The following is a 15,802-nucleotide window of genomic DNA, read 5'->3' as shown; positions in this document are numbered from 1 at the left end:
TTATGTATAAAACAGTGTATATTATGTAGGTTGACGCTAACATAGATGTTATAATACATTGCAATAAAAACGCCCTTAAAACTACATACAGATAATAATATAATTTTAAATTCTTTTAATTTATGGGTTTATTACATCTACCCGTCCGACAGGCTACATGCGTTAAGGTCACGGGTGGTTACCATGGTTACTCCCTACATACTCCCGTTTGCCGCTTAGATCGTGTAGTCTAATAGCAGATCGGCGGAGCGTAACCATGGTAGGTAACCACGATCTCGAGCGAGTTGGCGGGGAATAACCATGGTAACCACGATCTCGAACGAGTTGGCGGGGAGTAACCATGGTAACCACGATCTCGAGCGAGTTGGTGGGGAGTAACCATGGTAACCACGATTTCGAACGAGTTGGCGGGGAGTAACCATGGTAACCACGATCTCGAGCGAGTTGGCGGGGAGTAACCATGGTAACCACGATCTCATGCGAGTTGGTGGGGAGTAACGATGGTAACCACGATCTCGAGCGAGTTGGTGGGGAGTAACCATGGTAACCACGATCTCGAGCGAGTTGGTGGGGAGTAACCATGATAACCACCTTTGACCTTGACGCTTCTAGCCTGTCCGACATGTAGGTGTAATAAACCCGCTAGGATTACTTCTCCTGCGGGTAGTTTTAGTTTACACTTTAGGTCATTTTTATTGGAATGGGTTTGAGAATGGTACAATATAGTGTACGGGGCGTAGTCCCTAGTCTTCTTCTTCGTCGGAGGCGCCGTTCTGTTGGGGCGAGTCGACATTCGCGTCTCCCATACCTGGTAATAAGAAAAAAAATATCACGAGTTTATCGTAATTATTTACTTAATGGTGCTAATTCCTGTAAATACCATCTAATTTTATTTTAAGTTATATCTGTCATTTTCTTATCCGCCGAAAAGGAAAGGGACGGGTAATCGACAAGCATAAAATTTATGGAACACACGTCAATTTTAAGCACAAATCTAAACCAACCGTCTAAAAATTTTACATCAGTCAATAATCCGACACGTTCATTTACTCATTCTTCCTAAAATTAAGAGCTGTGAATCATCCGTCCCTTTCCTTTTCGACGGATATGAAAATGACAGATATAACTTAAAATAAAATTAGACGGTGTCTCCAGGAATCGGGGCCAATGTCACATTCGGGGAGCGGTTAGAACCCCGGCACCGGACTTGGGCTAATAAGTTATTAATTTACCTTAAGTGCTGTTATGACTTGAAAGTTGACTCGAGCATTACAGAAGGCGATACGTCTCACCACCTATCACGTTGGTCGAACAAAGCTCAGTGAGGCGTGGGTACTTAGTTCATCTTGCGATGGATGTACCTCTGACTACCCCAAATGGTCGTGAGCTTATGTCATGTTAATTATTTACTTCTCTGTTACATTGGATGTAACGCACGCATTAATTCTATGATTTTAAAAAGGCGCGCGCATTTATTTCTCTTGACTATTGCGTGGTTTTGTTAAAAAAAAATCATATCCGAATGCGACTTTTCAACATGGTTGACTGGTGGTTTTCACTATAAGGCGATAGTATGTGAGTTATGTACCTTGGTCCTCGTCTTCCTCCGCGGAGTCCCCGGCCACCTCCGCGTTCTCAGCTTCCGCGCGCTCCATCTGTCTCGCCAGCTCAGCTTCATCTGTCGCCGTCACCACTTTAGGCTGGAAATACGCTTACAGTTAACTTTATAACATTGATAATATAAGTAGGCCACACACACACACACACACACACACACACACACACACCCTCCTGTATACAGCCTCCGTGGTCTAGTGGATAGAGCGTAAGGCTCACGATCTGGAGGTCCGGGTTCGTTTCCCGATGGGGACATTGTCGAAATCACTTTGTGAGACTGTCCTTTGTTTGGTAAGGAATTTTCAGGCTTGAATCACCTTATAAAAATAAGTATACACACCGCCATCTGCACGTTGAAGACGCCTCCAGCTTCGGTGATGGTCTCCTTGATCTTGTCGATGGCGTCCTGTAGAGCCTTCAGACCGTCCGTCTTCTCAGGTGTGGATGTCGTCATTACTGGAGACATTTTTAATGATAAACTATTATTTAGTTACTATCAATACGATAGGCTCGCGTTTACCACAATCACACCTGATGGTAAGTGACTGTGTGGTCTAGGGTGGATCAAGCCTAGCAAATGCGTATTCACTCTAGCCTTGAAGTCTCCCAGATTCTTTTCTTCTTCTATTGTGTGGGTTTTGAGCTGGGTTATTATTGAGCCACCATAGGCCCTCATCATGTAACGACTACGTACTTACATCAGTAAGTAGTAACCGGGACCAACGGCTTAGCGTACCTTCCGAAGCACGGATCATATTATTTTTGGACAATCTCAATAACACCAACCGGCGATTATCCCTGTATGCACTATGGGAGTGCACCCAAAGGCAACCCTCGGTTCGTGTAGGACTATTGCAGATTATGGGAACAAAGGGAACTGGGCTGGGGTTGGGGGTTAGTGGACCGGATACTGGTGCTATGGGAGACTATGGCGCCTGCTCGACCAATATTAATAACAAGGATACAACCAAAGGTAGCCACTTACGAGATGGGCCACCTATCTTATAATAAGCCAACCAATTCAAATTCAAATTCAAAAATATCTTTATTCAGTAGGTAACATAGTTACACTTTGAATCGTCAATTTTTACATAACGAACGTCTCATCCGCCTAAAACTACTGCAGCTTCTCACAACCTGTATAGCCGGGGAAAAGAAGCTGCAAGAAAAACCTCGGCACAGGGCCCTAGACGTTCTTTAAAAAAATAAACATAAAATATTGAGTACAATTGAGTAATTTAGCTGCCTAATATCAGTTCTCAGACAGTTAATCCCATGCATTCATATCTTCTAAATAATCACTAACTTTATAATAACCTTTTTTGTAAATTTTTTGTTTAACTACTGTCTTAAAACAGTTGAAAGGCAAATGCTGAATGTCAATGGGAATCTTATTGTAAAAACGTATACATTGCCCCTTAAAAGATTTAGTAATCTTATGTAATCGACTGACTTGTAAAGCAAGTTTATTGGTATTAACAATGTGCCGATCGCTATTTTTTGCAAATAATCCTATAATATGTTTTTTTACATATATTAAGTTTTCAAAGATATATTGTGATGCCAGTTAAAATATTAATTTCTTTAAATTTATTTAATAATCAATGTAATATGACAACCTATGTCATATAGCCTATTTATTACCTTATTAATTTTGTTTTCGCGTCGTATCGGGGGCGTTTTAGCGACCGTGGTGGCGGGATGACTATCCTATCCACTCGGGAGGTTCGGGTTTGGTGCCGAACTGACCAGAAGGCGAATATTAGACTCATTTGTACTAGATTTTAAAGTTGCTTACCATATAGTGGGGGGGCAATGAGGTTAATCTTGATTGGCATATCCACGGTGGACAGTGCGAGGCCAGACTTGAGCGCGGCGCGCACCGCGTCGATGCCCTCATAGCCGTAGCAGGCGCACTCGATGTCGGCGCGGATCTTCACCGCCTGCGATGTCAACTTCCGCTTGATGTTCGCTAGCAGGACTTCCTTGGTTTGCTCGTCCAACCCACATTCGTTTAGTACTGATGGGTCTCTGTAAGAGAAAAAAGTAAATGATGATGAAAAATAATGTAAAATATGTGTAAAAAAATTTTTTTTTTTTATATAGAAAATAACTACAATCTATTTTATTTATTTCTGTGTGGGATTGTATTTATTTTTATTTCATAAATGATACATCTCTCATTTTAAAAAGTGAAAGGTTTTGCTCAATATACAAAAGGCGGGAAAAACGAAACAAACAGATAAAATTTGGAACCCTTCATTCTATGAATAGACACTATTATGCATTTTAAGAAATCTATCCTAAATTATGATTAAAAACTACCTGCATGTAGACTTTTAATCATACATACCTTTGACTCTGAACTGTCCCTTGACTTCACAATATAAGTTAAAAAATAATAACTGAAACATGAATTTCAAGATGTGGCTTCTTTTTGCTCACTAATGTTAAAAAGCCAGTGTTAACAACAGTTAAAGTTAATAGTCTGTCCACTGACCATAGTTAAGAAAAAAACATGAACTCACACTGCAGCCTGTTTGAAGAAGTCATAGGCAGAGGCTTTCTTCTTGTACTTCTCTTCGAAGAGCCATGCAGTCTTCTTGTACAATTCCTCGAGCTGGTCTGAGCTCTCGTAGTGCAGGAGCTCTGCTACATGCCGCAGGATGGAGTTAACTGCCTGATGGTGATATTAATTTAGGTTTTAGTGGGTTTTAAGCAGTGAACGAAACTAAACATGGAACTCATTCTTATGGCTCAAAAATCACGCAACAAAACCTAATATAATAATAAGATTTAATATTGTGTATGTATAAGTTTTACCCTTCATAAAAATGTTCTATTTTATTATATCTATCAATTTATTATGTTTCAGACAAAGTACTGTGGGTGGAAGGAAAGAGGGAAACCTTATTTTTCCCTAAAAGTAGCATGGAGAATGCTACACTGACAAGAGAATGGCTCTTAAATTAGTGATGTGATGCCTCTAATAACAAATACCGGATTACATACCTTAGCTTTGGCGTACCTCTCCGTGCATTTGTCAATATCTTCTGCTGATACTCGCCGTTTTGACAAATCTATGTAACCTGTAAGAGAAGATGAGCATTTAAAATTAGAATTAGGATTAAAAAGATTAACTGAAAAGGGAGTATTTTGAGACTATCTGATTTACACCTCTTGCTATTGTCAATAAGACACAAAAGATATTTAGCAAAAATTTTCAGATATGTCAGTTTGCAAATTTGGCCACGATATTTTAAAAACCTACTATTCAGATTCGATTGGATGAAGAGTGAAACCCGACAAATCCATATTCTGATAAAAATAAATCATATCATGTGAGTGTGCTGAATTGTGAACCTAAGATAAGAAGCAATAAGTAAAGAATATTGTGTTTACTACAACTATCTTAAATGATATTTAATTACATTGTAAACAACTTATAAGAGACATTAAACAAGTATTGTTGTTACTTACATATTACTTAGATACATGATAATGCAACAATGGAATATTGAAAACCTAAATATCATAATAACATGTGCAGTCCCTGTTACATAGATTTTGAGTACCCCATTCATGCTCTAACATTCATACATCAACTTACACCTACATCCCACCGGGGTAAGCAGACTATGGGATTCCATTTGCATCGATCCTGACACACTTCTCTTGCTTCCTCCACATTCATCAATCACTTAATCCCTAGTGTTACTTATAAATTATAATTAGACAACATGGTAAATGAATTAGCAAGAATAATGTCAAGGAAGTAAAGTTAGTATAACAACTACACAAGCAACATGATAATTAAGTTATCAGCATATAGCTTACCTTTCTCTTTGTCCACTCTGATGACGACTACAGGCTCGGTCTTGCCGACTCTGATCAATTTGTTGATCGACCTGATACGTCTTCTGGACAATTCCGAGAGCAATATCATGCCCTCAATATTGTTATACTCCAGCAGATGGACGTACGCGCCCATCTCCGCGATGGACCTCACGTTCACCATCACCACATCCTCCACTTCAGGATACTTCTCTTGGTAAAATCTACACGACAGTGGCATCTGAAAAGTTGCAATATAACCTATAAGTCTCAGTGAAAGTACACATTTTACCGAAACTAATACTAGCAACAAGCACAAACAGTACCTTAGTTGTGTGTTTTTATACTGTTTATTATAAATTTTCAGTAATATTGAAATAAATGATGAAATAGTGTACTCGTTCACGTTGACCGTCGACAACTTTTGTGTTCCGTTTTAAGCAGATTATTTTCTTTTGTTTGTTCGCATTATTATATCTTTGGGAAATGTGACGTAATATTACGTGTAAAGAAACGGAAATAATGTTGCCTAGTATAACGCGATATCTATAATGTGCCTAATTGTAAAAAATAAATTGTAAAGCACCTCGTTATTTAGAAGGATTTATCAATTTGAAGAGCTGATTTTCAGAGTACCTAGGTATTATGGATATAAAAACTTACTTGTTTGCGATGCATTGAGATATCTACTTAATTTTGAATGAAAAACTATAACTATCGCTGCTCTATAATATCGCAGTCTCAGGTTCGATTCCGATTATTATTAATAAAAAAAAAAATATAAATAAAAATGCGGGCAAAAGGAAATGGCTAATCTGTGATGGAGATTATAGGACCATCCAGCGCTGGTTTTCAGTTAGTTACTATTGACACGAAATGATCAGTGTGGAGCTTGGCGGAGTATTCCACGTACTTTATTTATTTTTTCGTACAATACAAATACAATACTTCCTACATACTGAAAGCTTGTAGTCACACCCATAACCAACTAGTAGCAACAAGTTGTCTTTTGACGATAGCTCTGCTCACCCCTATAGGGAGTAAGAACGTGAGGTTATTATCCAGAAAAGTACCTAGTACCAAGTTAAGATAACAGCTAGGTAAGGCATAGGTTAAGTACCTATACATTTCTTACGCTTACTTTCATTTTTCATACGCAAATTCCCCGACTATCAAATTAATGTAATACCCAATAAAACCTCGGCCAGCGTCACCAACGAAACATAACCCTCAATTGTGGCGCATTAAAAACGTTGTCACGCAAAGAATTAATTGATATATCACCCAGCGAAGTGAACGGACGACTCGCGACCCGGTGCGAGCCAAACGGGCTCTTGCTCTATCGCGTGGTCCGCTCGGTGAAACGGACGTCAGCTCTCAGACTATAAGATATGATCTCGAAGAATGTTAGTTGTGTTTAGATTTTGTGTGATTTTTTTAATGATATTACGATGATTTGTCGGTGAGTGTTTTTTTTTAGTAATTATTTAGACAAACAGCCTCTGAAAAGAAAAAAAAATACCGACTCTAATTTAAAAATAATGCGTGTCTTTTCTACACTTTTTTCCTATTTCTCCGTCCTCGTTTCTGTTTTTTTTTCTTCCGCTTCTGGCTTTCGCGGACAAATCTTGAGTGTGATATTAATAATAATAATAAATAATAAAAACATTTATTTCAGTCTAAGCACCATAATATTTTAGTTACAAATTACTTAAAAACTAATGTTAGTGAGTCATTGGCAAATAAAAAAAATATACTTATTATTAAAATTTACTGGTTTGGAATCCATATTATTATGTATCTCATTCCAGTGTTTCACTAATGGGCAATCCATCCTACCAGGTATGGACTTCAAGAGGCCGTTAGTGCCATCCCGCATTCGCGTTAGTGTCAGAACGTCTGGACCTTTTTTTGACGTGACTTATTGTAGATTTGCCGCAGATGGCATTCAATATAGGTACTAGGGTCAATTAATTCTTTCAAATATTTTTCCTCTCAGACGACGCCTGAGCCGAGGTTCGCGCCCAACTGGGCACCCTCAGGCCTGTTGTCTTAAACGTTGTACCGGGTGAGAGCCTTCAGCGCTCCCCATTTGTCCGGCCAAGTAGTAAATGCCATCTGCAGCAAATCTACAATAAGTCACGTCAAAAAAAATAGCTTAGTATATTTAATACTGTCTGTAAATCTTACCTAATACATTTCTACGTTCCTAATGTGTCGATTGGATACCTACCTACTTTTCCTAGACATAGAGGCGACCAAACAGTTCGTAAAAGTACACATGTCCAGTCCCGTTCATGAGTGGTCAAAGCGCTTACTACTTGTCCAGCAAAGAAGTGACTTTAAAATAAGTCACCTTAAGAAAGTCAAGTCCCTGATGCCGGCGTCCACGGCTGGGTTGACGTTTTGACGTTAGCACCCATTGCTATTGGCCTATTTGAAGGCTATCGTATAAGATCCGAATCCGAAATCCGTGATATCTCTGTTCGGGCTCTAAACCACTCTTCTCTCGTGTAGGTTGTAAGGTGGATTACCAACCTCATCAACCCTGGTGTCAGGGTAATTATTGAGCCGTCAAAGGCCCCTGACATGACCCATGTAACGACTACTTACTTACATCAGTAAGTAGTAACCGGGTCCAACGGCTTAACGTGCCTTCCGAAGCACGGGTCATCTTACTTTCGGGCAATCAGGTGATCAGCCTGTAATGTCCTAACCAAACTAGCGATCACAAAGTAATGTTTGTGATATTTCCCCACCGGGATTCAAACCTGGGACCTCCGGATCGTGAGCCTAACGCTCTACCACTGGACCACCGAGACCGTTCAATCATCAATCAAAATGATGGTTGTCATTCGCGACACGCGTCGTATTTCCGTTAAATAAATGTAATTGGCCGCAAACATATTGGCCGGCTGAAGGTCACATATTTATGTGGCCTATTTAGGCCATAGAGTCAATTATTTGTTGACCCACAATCGGGATTCGATACTCAAAAGTAGGCCGTATACTCATCAGACGATATCTGCCGATTGATTGGCTTTCGTTCCGGTCAATGTTAGGAGTTACAAATACTTATTATGTAATTTAGGACGAATGGGCTGGGCCAGCGGTGGCCCTTGCAAAATATTTAGGTGGTGTGTCATTTTTTTCCTATTTACTGGAAGCCTGTAGTAAAAAAAGCCGTGGTACCCCCTTGGTAAAACGCTTGCCTTTCACTTTGTGGTCGCAGGTTCGAATCCAGCACAGGCCTAAACCAATGATTGTCTAATTTATTTTCGAATTCATGTATGGATCATAAATTATCACGTGCTCAGCTGTGAAGGAAAAGATCGCAAGAAAACCCATATTCCCGAGAAATGCATTTTTGGAGGTATCTGACCTAACTTGTATTGGGCTGGTTTTCCCTTCGCGGGTTGGAAGGTCAGACAGGCAGTCGCTTCTGTAAAAAAATCAGACGTGTCAAATCTTCAGGTTAAGTAAGCGGAATATGTGAAAAACGGGATAATGCTGGGGGGTTGATGATTTTAAAATGAATTGTTTTAAAAAATGTGCCTAATTGTTTGCAGGTTTACAATTCTCGTAACATTGTCATCATTGTACGTCCAATATCATGGAGCTGTCGCTCAATCTGCAGGTGAGGTTGTCTGTTAACCACTATTTGGAATCAAATTGATCAAAGCCAAAGTTTTTAGTTAAGTAACTTACAATTTTCTACCCTAATAGAGGCGGTGTACCGTTAAGTTCCGGGGACGGGATCGTTTTGTAATAGTTGGGTTTGGAATGGCTAAGTTGAAAAAGGGCACATCGAAGCAATTCTATCTAGAAAAACAATATTCCTAATAGACATTTGTTTGCATTGTGCATTTATTTTTTATATCCCGCCGTCTATGATGGTTAAGCCAACACTATTCGTGAAAACTGCACTTAAGACAAATTGGCTAGTTTCCAACTAGTCAAATCAGTTACTTTTTACTAAACGTCAAAACACGAAATACCTGACTATGGAATTTGTATGAAAAAGCACACTGTGACGTCACAGAAAACGTGATAAAATATCGGACTTATTATTACGTTTTTCTTTATAAAAAAACATAAATGAATTACTTTACTTAATGGAAAAAAGAAAATGAAAATTTTTGTTAGTGTTAGATCTGTCTTTATTTAGTACCTAATTAGAATTAAAACACATAATAACGGGTTCTTACCGCGTTTAAAATAGGGATATGAGATTCCCGATATTTCGACACTGTTGCAAGTGCCATGATCACGGGATGACTGATGAGATTGGAGTGGAGTAGGTAGAATCAGAATTTCATAATTTTTATAGTACACGACCCAAGTAAATTAAGTCACTTCGTCGCAAACAGACGTAACTGAAATTTATGGCGAATCTGATTTACACCATTTGCAATTGTCAATAAAGATACAAATTATTTTAGCAAAAAATTGCAGATACTTACGTCTGTTTGCGACGTCAATGACGAATCGTTTCATTTTCACTAGTTTTCATCCTTTTGCAGACAACTCAACGACACTCGCCCCCCTATTCGAGCAAGCCCCCTGTTCCCCCATCCGTCCCGGGGATGTGGACTTCCAGACGGTGGACCTGATCGCGGTATACCGGCTGGACCGGTCCGATACCACGGGCGTGACCCTCGTGCAGGGCTCGCAGGACCTGCAGCGCGCGTACCGCATCGGCGACGGGGCCAACTTGACCCTGCCTCTGAAGTAAGACTTCTTCTCTAGACTTTTTATCAACATTTAACCTCTGTGGTCTAGTGGTTGAGCGTTGGACTCACGATCCGGAGGCCCCGGGTTCGAATCCCGGTGGGAAGATATGACAAAAATCACTTTCAGTTTGGTTAGGACAGTACAGGCTGTTCACCTGATTGTCCGAAAGTAAGATGATCCGTGCTTCGGAAGGCACGTGAAGCCGTTGGTCTCGGTTACTATTTACTGATGTAAGTGAGTAATCGTTACATGAGCCATGTCAGGGGCCTTTGGCGGCTCAATCATAAACCCGACACTAGGGTTGATGAGGCTAGTATTCCACCTCACAACCCACACGATAAGAAGAGATCAACATTTTTCTTCTTCTACCGTGTGGGTTGCGAGGTGGATTACCAACTTTTAATATGTTAGGCAGTTTATTATAAATTTTGATGGACATCACAAATGGGCTAGAAGAATGTAGGACCAGTCTAGATATAGGTAAATTTAATCTTTTCCCTTGACGCAATGACCCTCATCAATCAAGCATCTTGTTTCCGCCTATTTGTATTCTATGCCGTTTGTACCAGCTCTAGCAGACTAGTTATCAAGTCAAGTTACTTAACCCTGCCCTCCGTTTTTAAACAATTCAGCGCAATCGTCAAAAGTAGTTCAAACGGTTCATAGAATACTCTTCATCTGCCGCTATCACCTTGCAAATGTCATCACTAGTCAGATACAACAGCTGACTAGATTTACCCAATTGACCACGACCACGAATGAACAGGCTAGTGCATCATACTCATAACATGACGCATACACTCTGCCACAATTCAATTAGTCTAGACCAGTTGTGGATTCAGGAATTAAGCCAGGCAATTTGATTTGGAAGGCTTCTGAAAAATAATTGGAAACATACAGGGTATTAGTGACATTGCAACGAATACTTACTTACTTAGAGGGGTTCAGACCATGATTATGAGTTAATATCAAGTGGAATTTCCTGTCAGAAAATTCTTGAAAACTTGAGTGTTTTTTTACTCATTAGTATCAGTTCCATACTTTTGCGACGGAAAATTCCACTTAGTATCAACTTAGAATCATGGTCTGAATCATACATCAAAGTTTTCGTTACGATGTCACTGACATACTGTAAGTACCTCCACTAGGAAGGTAGGATGGTATCATGGTCGTACACATCTGCCTACCCCTTCGGGATATAGGCGTGATGCTATGTTATGTTATGTTGGAACCTAGTAATTTTGCGATGAGGTCAATCAATATATGTACTTACTTAAGAAATGATATCTAGTCGTTTTGCAATAGTCTTTGTAGTGGAGTCAATAAAGCCGAAGTTTCCTAACTAACTTCTAATTTGGCAGGACAGGTCCAATTTTTAAAAGAGTTTTTTTATTGCGGAACTTTCAGGCAGATAACACCAGCAGGCAGGGCTAACATGTGCAACGCGATAAAATTATCGGTCGATTAAATACATCATCATCATCAGCCCATTAACGTCCCCACTGCTGGGGCACGGGCCTTCCCTATGGATAGATAGGGAGATCGGGCCTTACACCAACACGCGGGCCCAGTGCGGATTGATGGTTATTAACGACTGTTAATGCAGCCGGGACCAACGGCTCGATGGGTGACCACAAAAAAAAGTTTTCATCTCGAGCTCCTCCGTGCTTCGGAAGGCACGTTAAGCCGTTGGTCCCGATTAAATACATTTTGTCGAAATCGGAAAGTTTGTTTTCTTCCCTAACATGCGTGCCACGTGATTTTGTTCATATTTTGACAGAACGACATGACTTATTTATATAACATGACATAATTATATCGTCAGAATCGATAAAATGACTGTGACAAAATTTTATCACGTTGCGCATGTTAGCCCGACTGAGAACAAGAAGGAACAAATTGAAAAGTAAAAGCAGCCAGTGTTCTATTAAAGAGTTTTCAATCCCACTTTGGGAAGATTCTCGAAAACGGCACGTCACTGATTGCTATCTAGCCGAGCCGTGGTAGCTGTTTATGACCAAGTTTTTTGGTGGGAAACGGGAACGGGACAGTTGCTTTCTTCATTGAATAATCTAAATAATTAATACGAAGTGGTGTTTTGTGGTTAATGATCGCATTAAGTTAGTCGGAAGACATTCGCGAGTGTTATTATATTGGAGTATTCAATAAACAAAGTGTATCTGCCTATTTTCGCTTCGTGCCGGGAAGCTGCTTCATAACTCAAAAGTTTATGCGGACTTTTGAGTTAATTCGTTTGGGGTTCGGAGTAGGAGTCTACTCCGAGGGTGGGGGCTTAGGTTTCATCATCATCACCTTTCATCATTTCATTAATCATCAAGAAAAAAAATACGTCAGACATGGCTGTATGGGCATAGTTCCCTTTGCCTTACCCTTCGGGGAAAACCAAAACAAAAAAAAAATGTTTATGACCAAGTCAACCATAAATATTTTTATACTACAATAGTTTTTTGATTGTCTATGGTTAGGGCTTTTTGGCGGGAAACGGGAACGGGACAGTTGCTTTTTTCATTGAGTAATCTAAATAATTAATACGAAGTGGTGTTTTGTGGTTAATGATCGCATTAAGTTAGTCGGAAGACATTCGCGAGTGTTATTATATCGGATTATTCAGTAAACAAAGTGTATCTGCCTATTTTCGCTTCGTGGCAGGAAGCCGCTTCATAACTCGAAAGTTTATGCGGACTTTTGAGTTAATTCGTTTGGGGTTCGGAGTAGGAGTCTACTCCGAGGGTGGGGGCTTAGGTTTCATCATCATCACCTTTCATCATTTCATTAATCATCAAGAAAAAAAATACGTAAGACATGGCTGTATGGGCATAGTTCCCTTTGCCTTACCCTTCGGGGAAAACCAAAACAAAAAATGTCTATGGTTACTTAAGAAAAACCGTGAAAAACTCAATGTTATAAAATGGTGTAAGTTTTATCGTGCCATAAAATAAATATCGTGATTCTATAAATCCGCCTTTTTCTATGTTGCCCTCATCGAGCTACTCGAAGGACTTTAAATTATATATGTAGGGCACAGTAGCCCAGTTGGAAGTACGATTGATTCTCACTGTGACGTCGCAGATTCGAATCTCCTGAATACGCTACTGTCCTGTTGAAATGTATTTAGCAAAGGAGTGTTCGTAGAAACGCACGCGTCAGATCACATCTGCGGCCATTGGAATGTGATATGTTTTGTCCTTGTATTAATGTTCCATTTTGACGAATGAAATGAAAATAAGTAAATTAAATACATGTACGGTCACGAGTACTAACGTGTATACACTTTGAAACCATGTCACATTAACTTTTTGACAAATTAAACCGTAAGTCTCATTGAATGTCAAATATGATTGTGCGACAGGGTTCTAAAGTGGGTACATGACTCATGACTGTACGCACAGGACCGCGGGCCTTTGCCCAGCAGTGGGATCTTGTAGGCTATATTAGATTAAACATGTACTTAGATATCGAAAAACGGTCTCCGTGGTCCAGTGGTTGAGCATTCTACTCACGATCCGGAGTTCCATAGTTGGAATCCTGGTGGGGACAAATCACTTTGTGATCCCTAGTTTGGTTATTGCAGGCGACCTCCGTGGTCCAGAAGTTGAGCGATGGGCTCACGATCCGGAGGTCCCGGGTTCGATTCCCGGTGGGGATATATCACAAAAATTACTTTGTGGTCCCTAGTTTGGTTAGGACATTACAGGCTGATCACCAGATTGTCCGAAAGTAAGGTGATCCGTGCTTCGAAAGGCACGTTAAGCCGTTGGTCCCGGTTACTACTTACTGATGTAAATAAGTAGTCGTTACCATGAGCCATGTCAGGGACCTTTGGCGGCTCATTAGTAACCCTGACACCAGGGGTGATGAGGCTGGTACTCCACCTCACAACCCACACGATAGAAGAAGAAGAAGCAGGCTGATCATTCCATGAAATGATCGAGCACATCATGAAATTATTAATTCTAATAAGATCTGGCCGCGACATATATTATATACATCTATCTACTAAGTGTTGTAATTGTGTGTGTGTTTTATAAGCCATTGTATATTTATAACGCAATAAGTCACGTCAACAAAAAATATTATAAGTACTACTTACTGATTCAGTAGAGGATATTTTTATTTAATTTTTTAAAGAGACGTGAACTCATGAATTTCAGTTCAAAGAACACAAAACATCAAGCACGATTGATAGGAATCAATTTATCTGATGGTCTAGATTCTAATTCTAATCTATCAACGAATCAATTGCCAATGAATTATAATAAATCGGCACTAATTTACGAGTACGTTGGTAGCAGCTACATTGTCTGAATATGTCTTGTATTTGTGTCAATAAGTATTTAATTTAGCAAAGTAAAACCTACTTACTTTTAATTTTGAACAGTACAATAGGTTTCTTTGGAGTTTGTATGAAAATACTGTCCTGTGACGTCGTCAATAAAAGTGGTCAAACGTCGTACTAATTGTTACGCAATACAATTCGAAAATAAGTCGAAAAGTAAAATAAGATTTAAGAAAATTGGCTTCTATTTCTTGATTAGCATTTATCTTTGACCCAGTCAAATACCCATTAAGTAGTGATATTTCAATATAGATAGTGTTTTTTTCTTCTTCTTTTGGCTTCTGTATGAATAAGATTTATCAAACTACAGAAACCAGTGTTGTGACGTTCATAAGCATAGTGATGTATCATTAGAGATTAGGTCAATCGATTCTTTTCTAACATTAGGTACTAATTACGTAAGCTTACGATCCCGTAGGCAGAGCTACAACTTAGTATCAGGCATGTAACAATTATTTATAATAATTTCCGGTTCCACTATCATCTCTGGTGAAGGTCGCGCGAAGCCGCTGGATGCGGGCAGCGCAGGACCGATTATCGTGGAGATCCTTGGGGGAGGCCTAGCCCAGCAATGGGCGTCGTACGGCTGATAATGAGATCATAGATAATGAATATCATGTGGTTTTGAGGAGGTGCCCGGTTTAAGGCTATAGGCTCGCCCCCTTTGACATGAGCATAACCGGCGACTAGTGGGTGTATACAGAGTGTTAGTGACATCGTAACGAAAACTTTGAGGGATGATTCAGGCCATGCTTCTGAGTTGATATCAAGTGGAACTTTCTGTCGTAAAAGTATGGAACGGAAAATAATTTAAATAAGCTCTAAAATTTTCATGACTTCTCCGACAGGAAATTCCACTTGATATCGACTCAGAATCATGGTCTGAATCATCCCCTTCAGTATTCGTTACAGTGTCACTAACACCCATACCTACTTGTATGGCTACTGTATGTACTTGTATGGGGTGTAAGTGACATCGTAACGAATACTGAGAGGGATGATTCAGCTGATTATGCTGAGTTAATATCAAGTGGAATTTTCCATCGCAAAAGTATAGAAATGAAAATAATTTAAAAAAACTAAAAAATAACATGAATTTTGCGACGGAAAATTCCACTTGATATTACCTCAGAATCATGGTCTGAATCATCCCTCTGAGTATTCGTTACGATGTCACTAACACCCTGTATACTTATTTCTGTTTCAATAATAAGAAGAAATAACAACATTTCTTCTCCTCAGCCATCACACCTTGTGAAA

General features: G+C 39.6%; 2 protein-coding genes across 3 annotated transcripts in view; one reads left to right on the top strand and one right to left on the bottom strand.

The window, feature by feature from the left end:
• LOC126376659 (eukaryotic translation initiation factor 2 subunit 1) lies at positions 1-5,898 on the bottom strand. Its single transcript, XM_050024205.1, has 8 exons — positions 5,778-5,898; positions 5,455-5,692; positions 4,630-4,706; positions 4,146-4,297; positions 3,416-3,648; positions 1,958-2,073; positions 1,589-1,700; positions 1-808 (listed from the first exon to the last, which is right to left on the bottom strand). The coding sequence occupies exons 2-8, from the start codon at positions 5,690-5,692 to the stop codon at positions 744-746; spliced, it is 993 nt and encodes a 330-aa protein (XP_049880162.1). The 5' UTR covers positions 5,778-5,898; the 3' UTR covers positions 1-743.
• An 846-nt stretch (positions 5,899-6,744) lies between these two features.
• Positions 6,745-15,802, top strand: part of LOC126376516 (collagen alpha-1(IX) chain-like) — a 31,161-nt gene continuing 22,103 nt past the window's right edge. For both annotated transcript variants that reach the window (XM_050023959.1, XM_050023958.1), the window contains exons 1-3: positions 6,745-6,913; positions 9,021-9,088; positions 9,975-10,182. In XM_050023959.1, coding sequence (XP_049879916.1) covers positions 6,903-6,913; positions 9,021-9,088; positions 9,975-10,182 — 287 coding nt within the window. In that variant the 5' untranslated portion in view covers positions 6,745-6,902. The remainder of the gene's footprint in view (positions 6,914-9,020; positions 9,089-9,974; positions 10,183-15,802) is intronic.

This window comes from Pectinophora gossypiella, chromosome 21 (assembly GCF_024362695.1).
Source record: "Pectinophora gossypiella chromosome 21, ilPecGoss1.1, whole genome shotgun sequence".
Taxonomy (NCBI): domain Eukaryota; kingdom Metazoa; phylum Arthropoda; class Insecta; order Lepidoptera; family Gelechiidae; genus Pectinophora; species Pectinophora gossypiella.
This window is presented reverse-complemented; position numbering and strand designations above follow the sequence as displayed.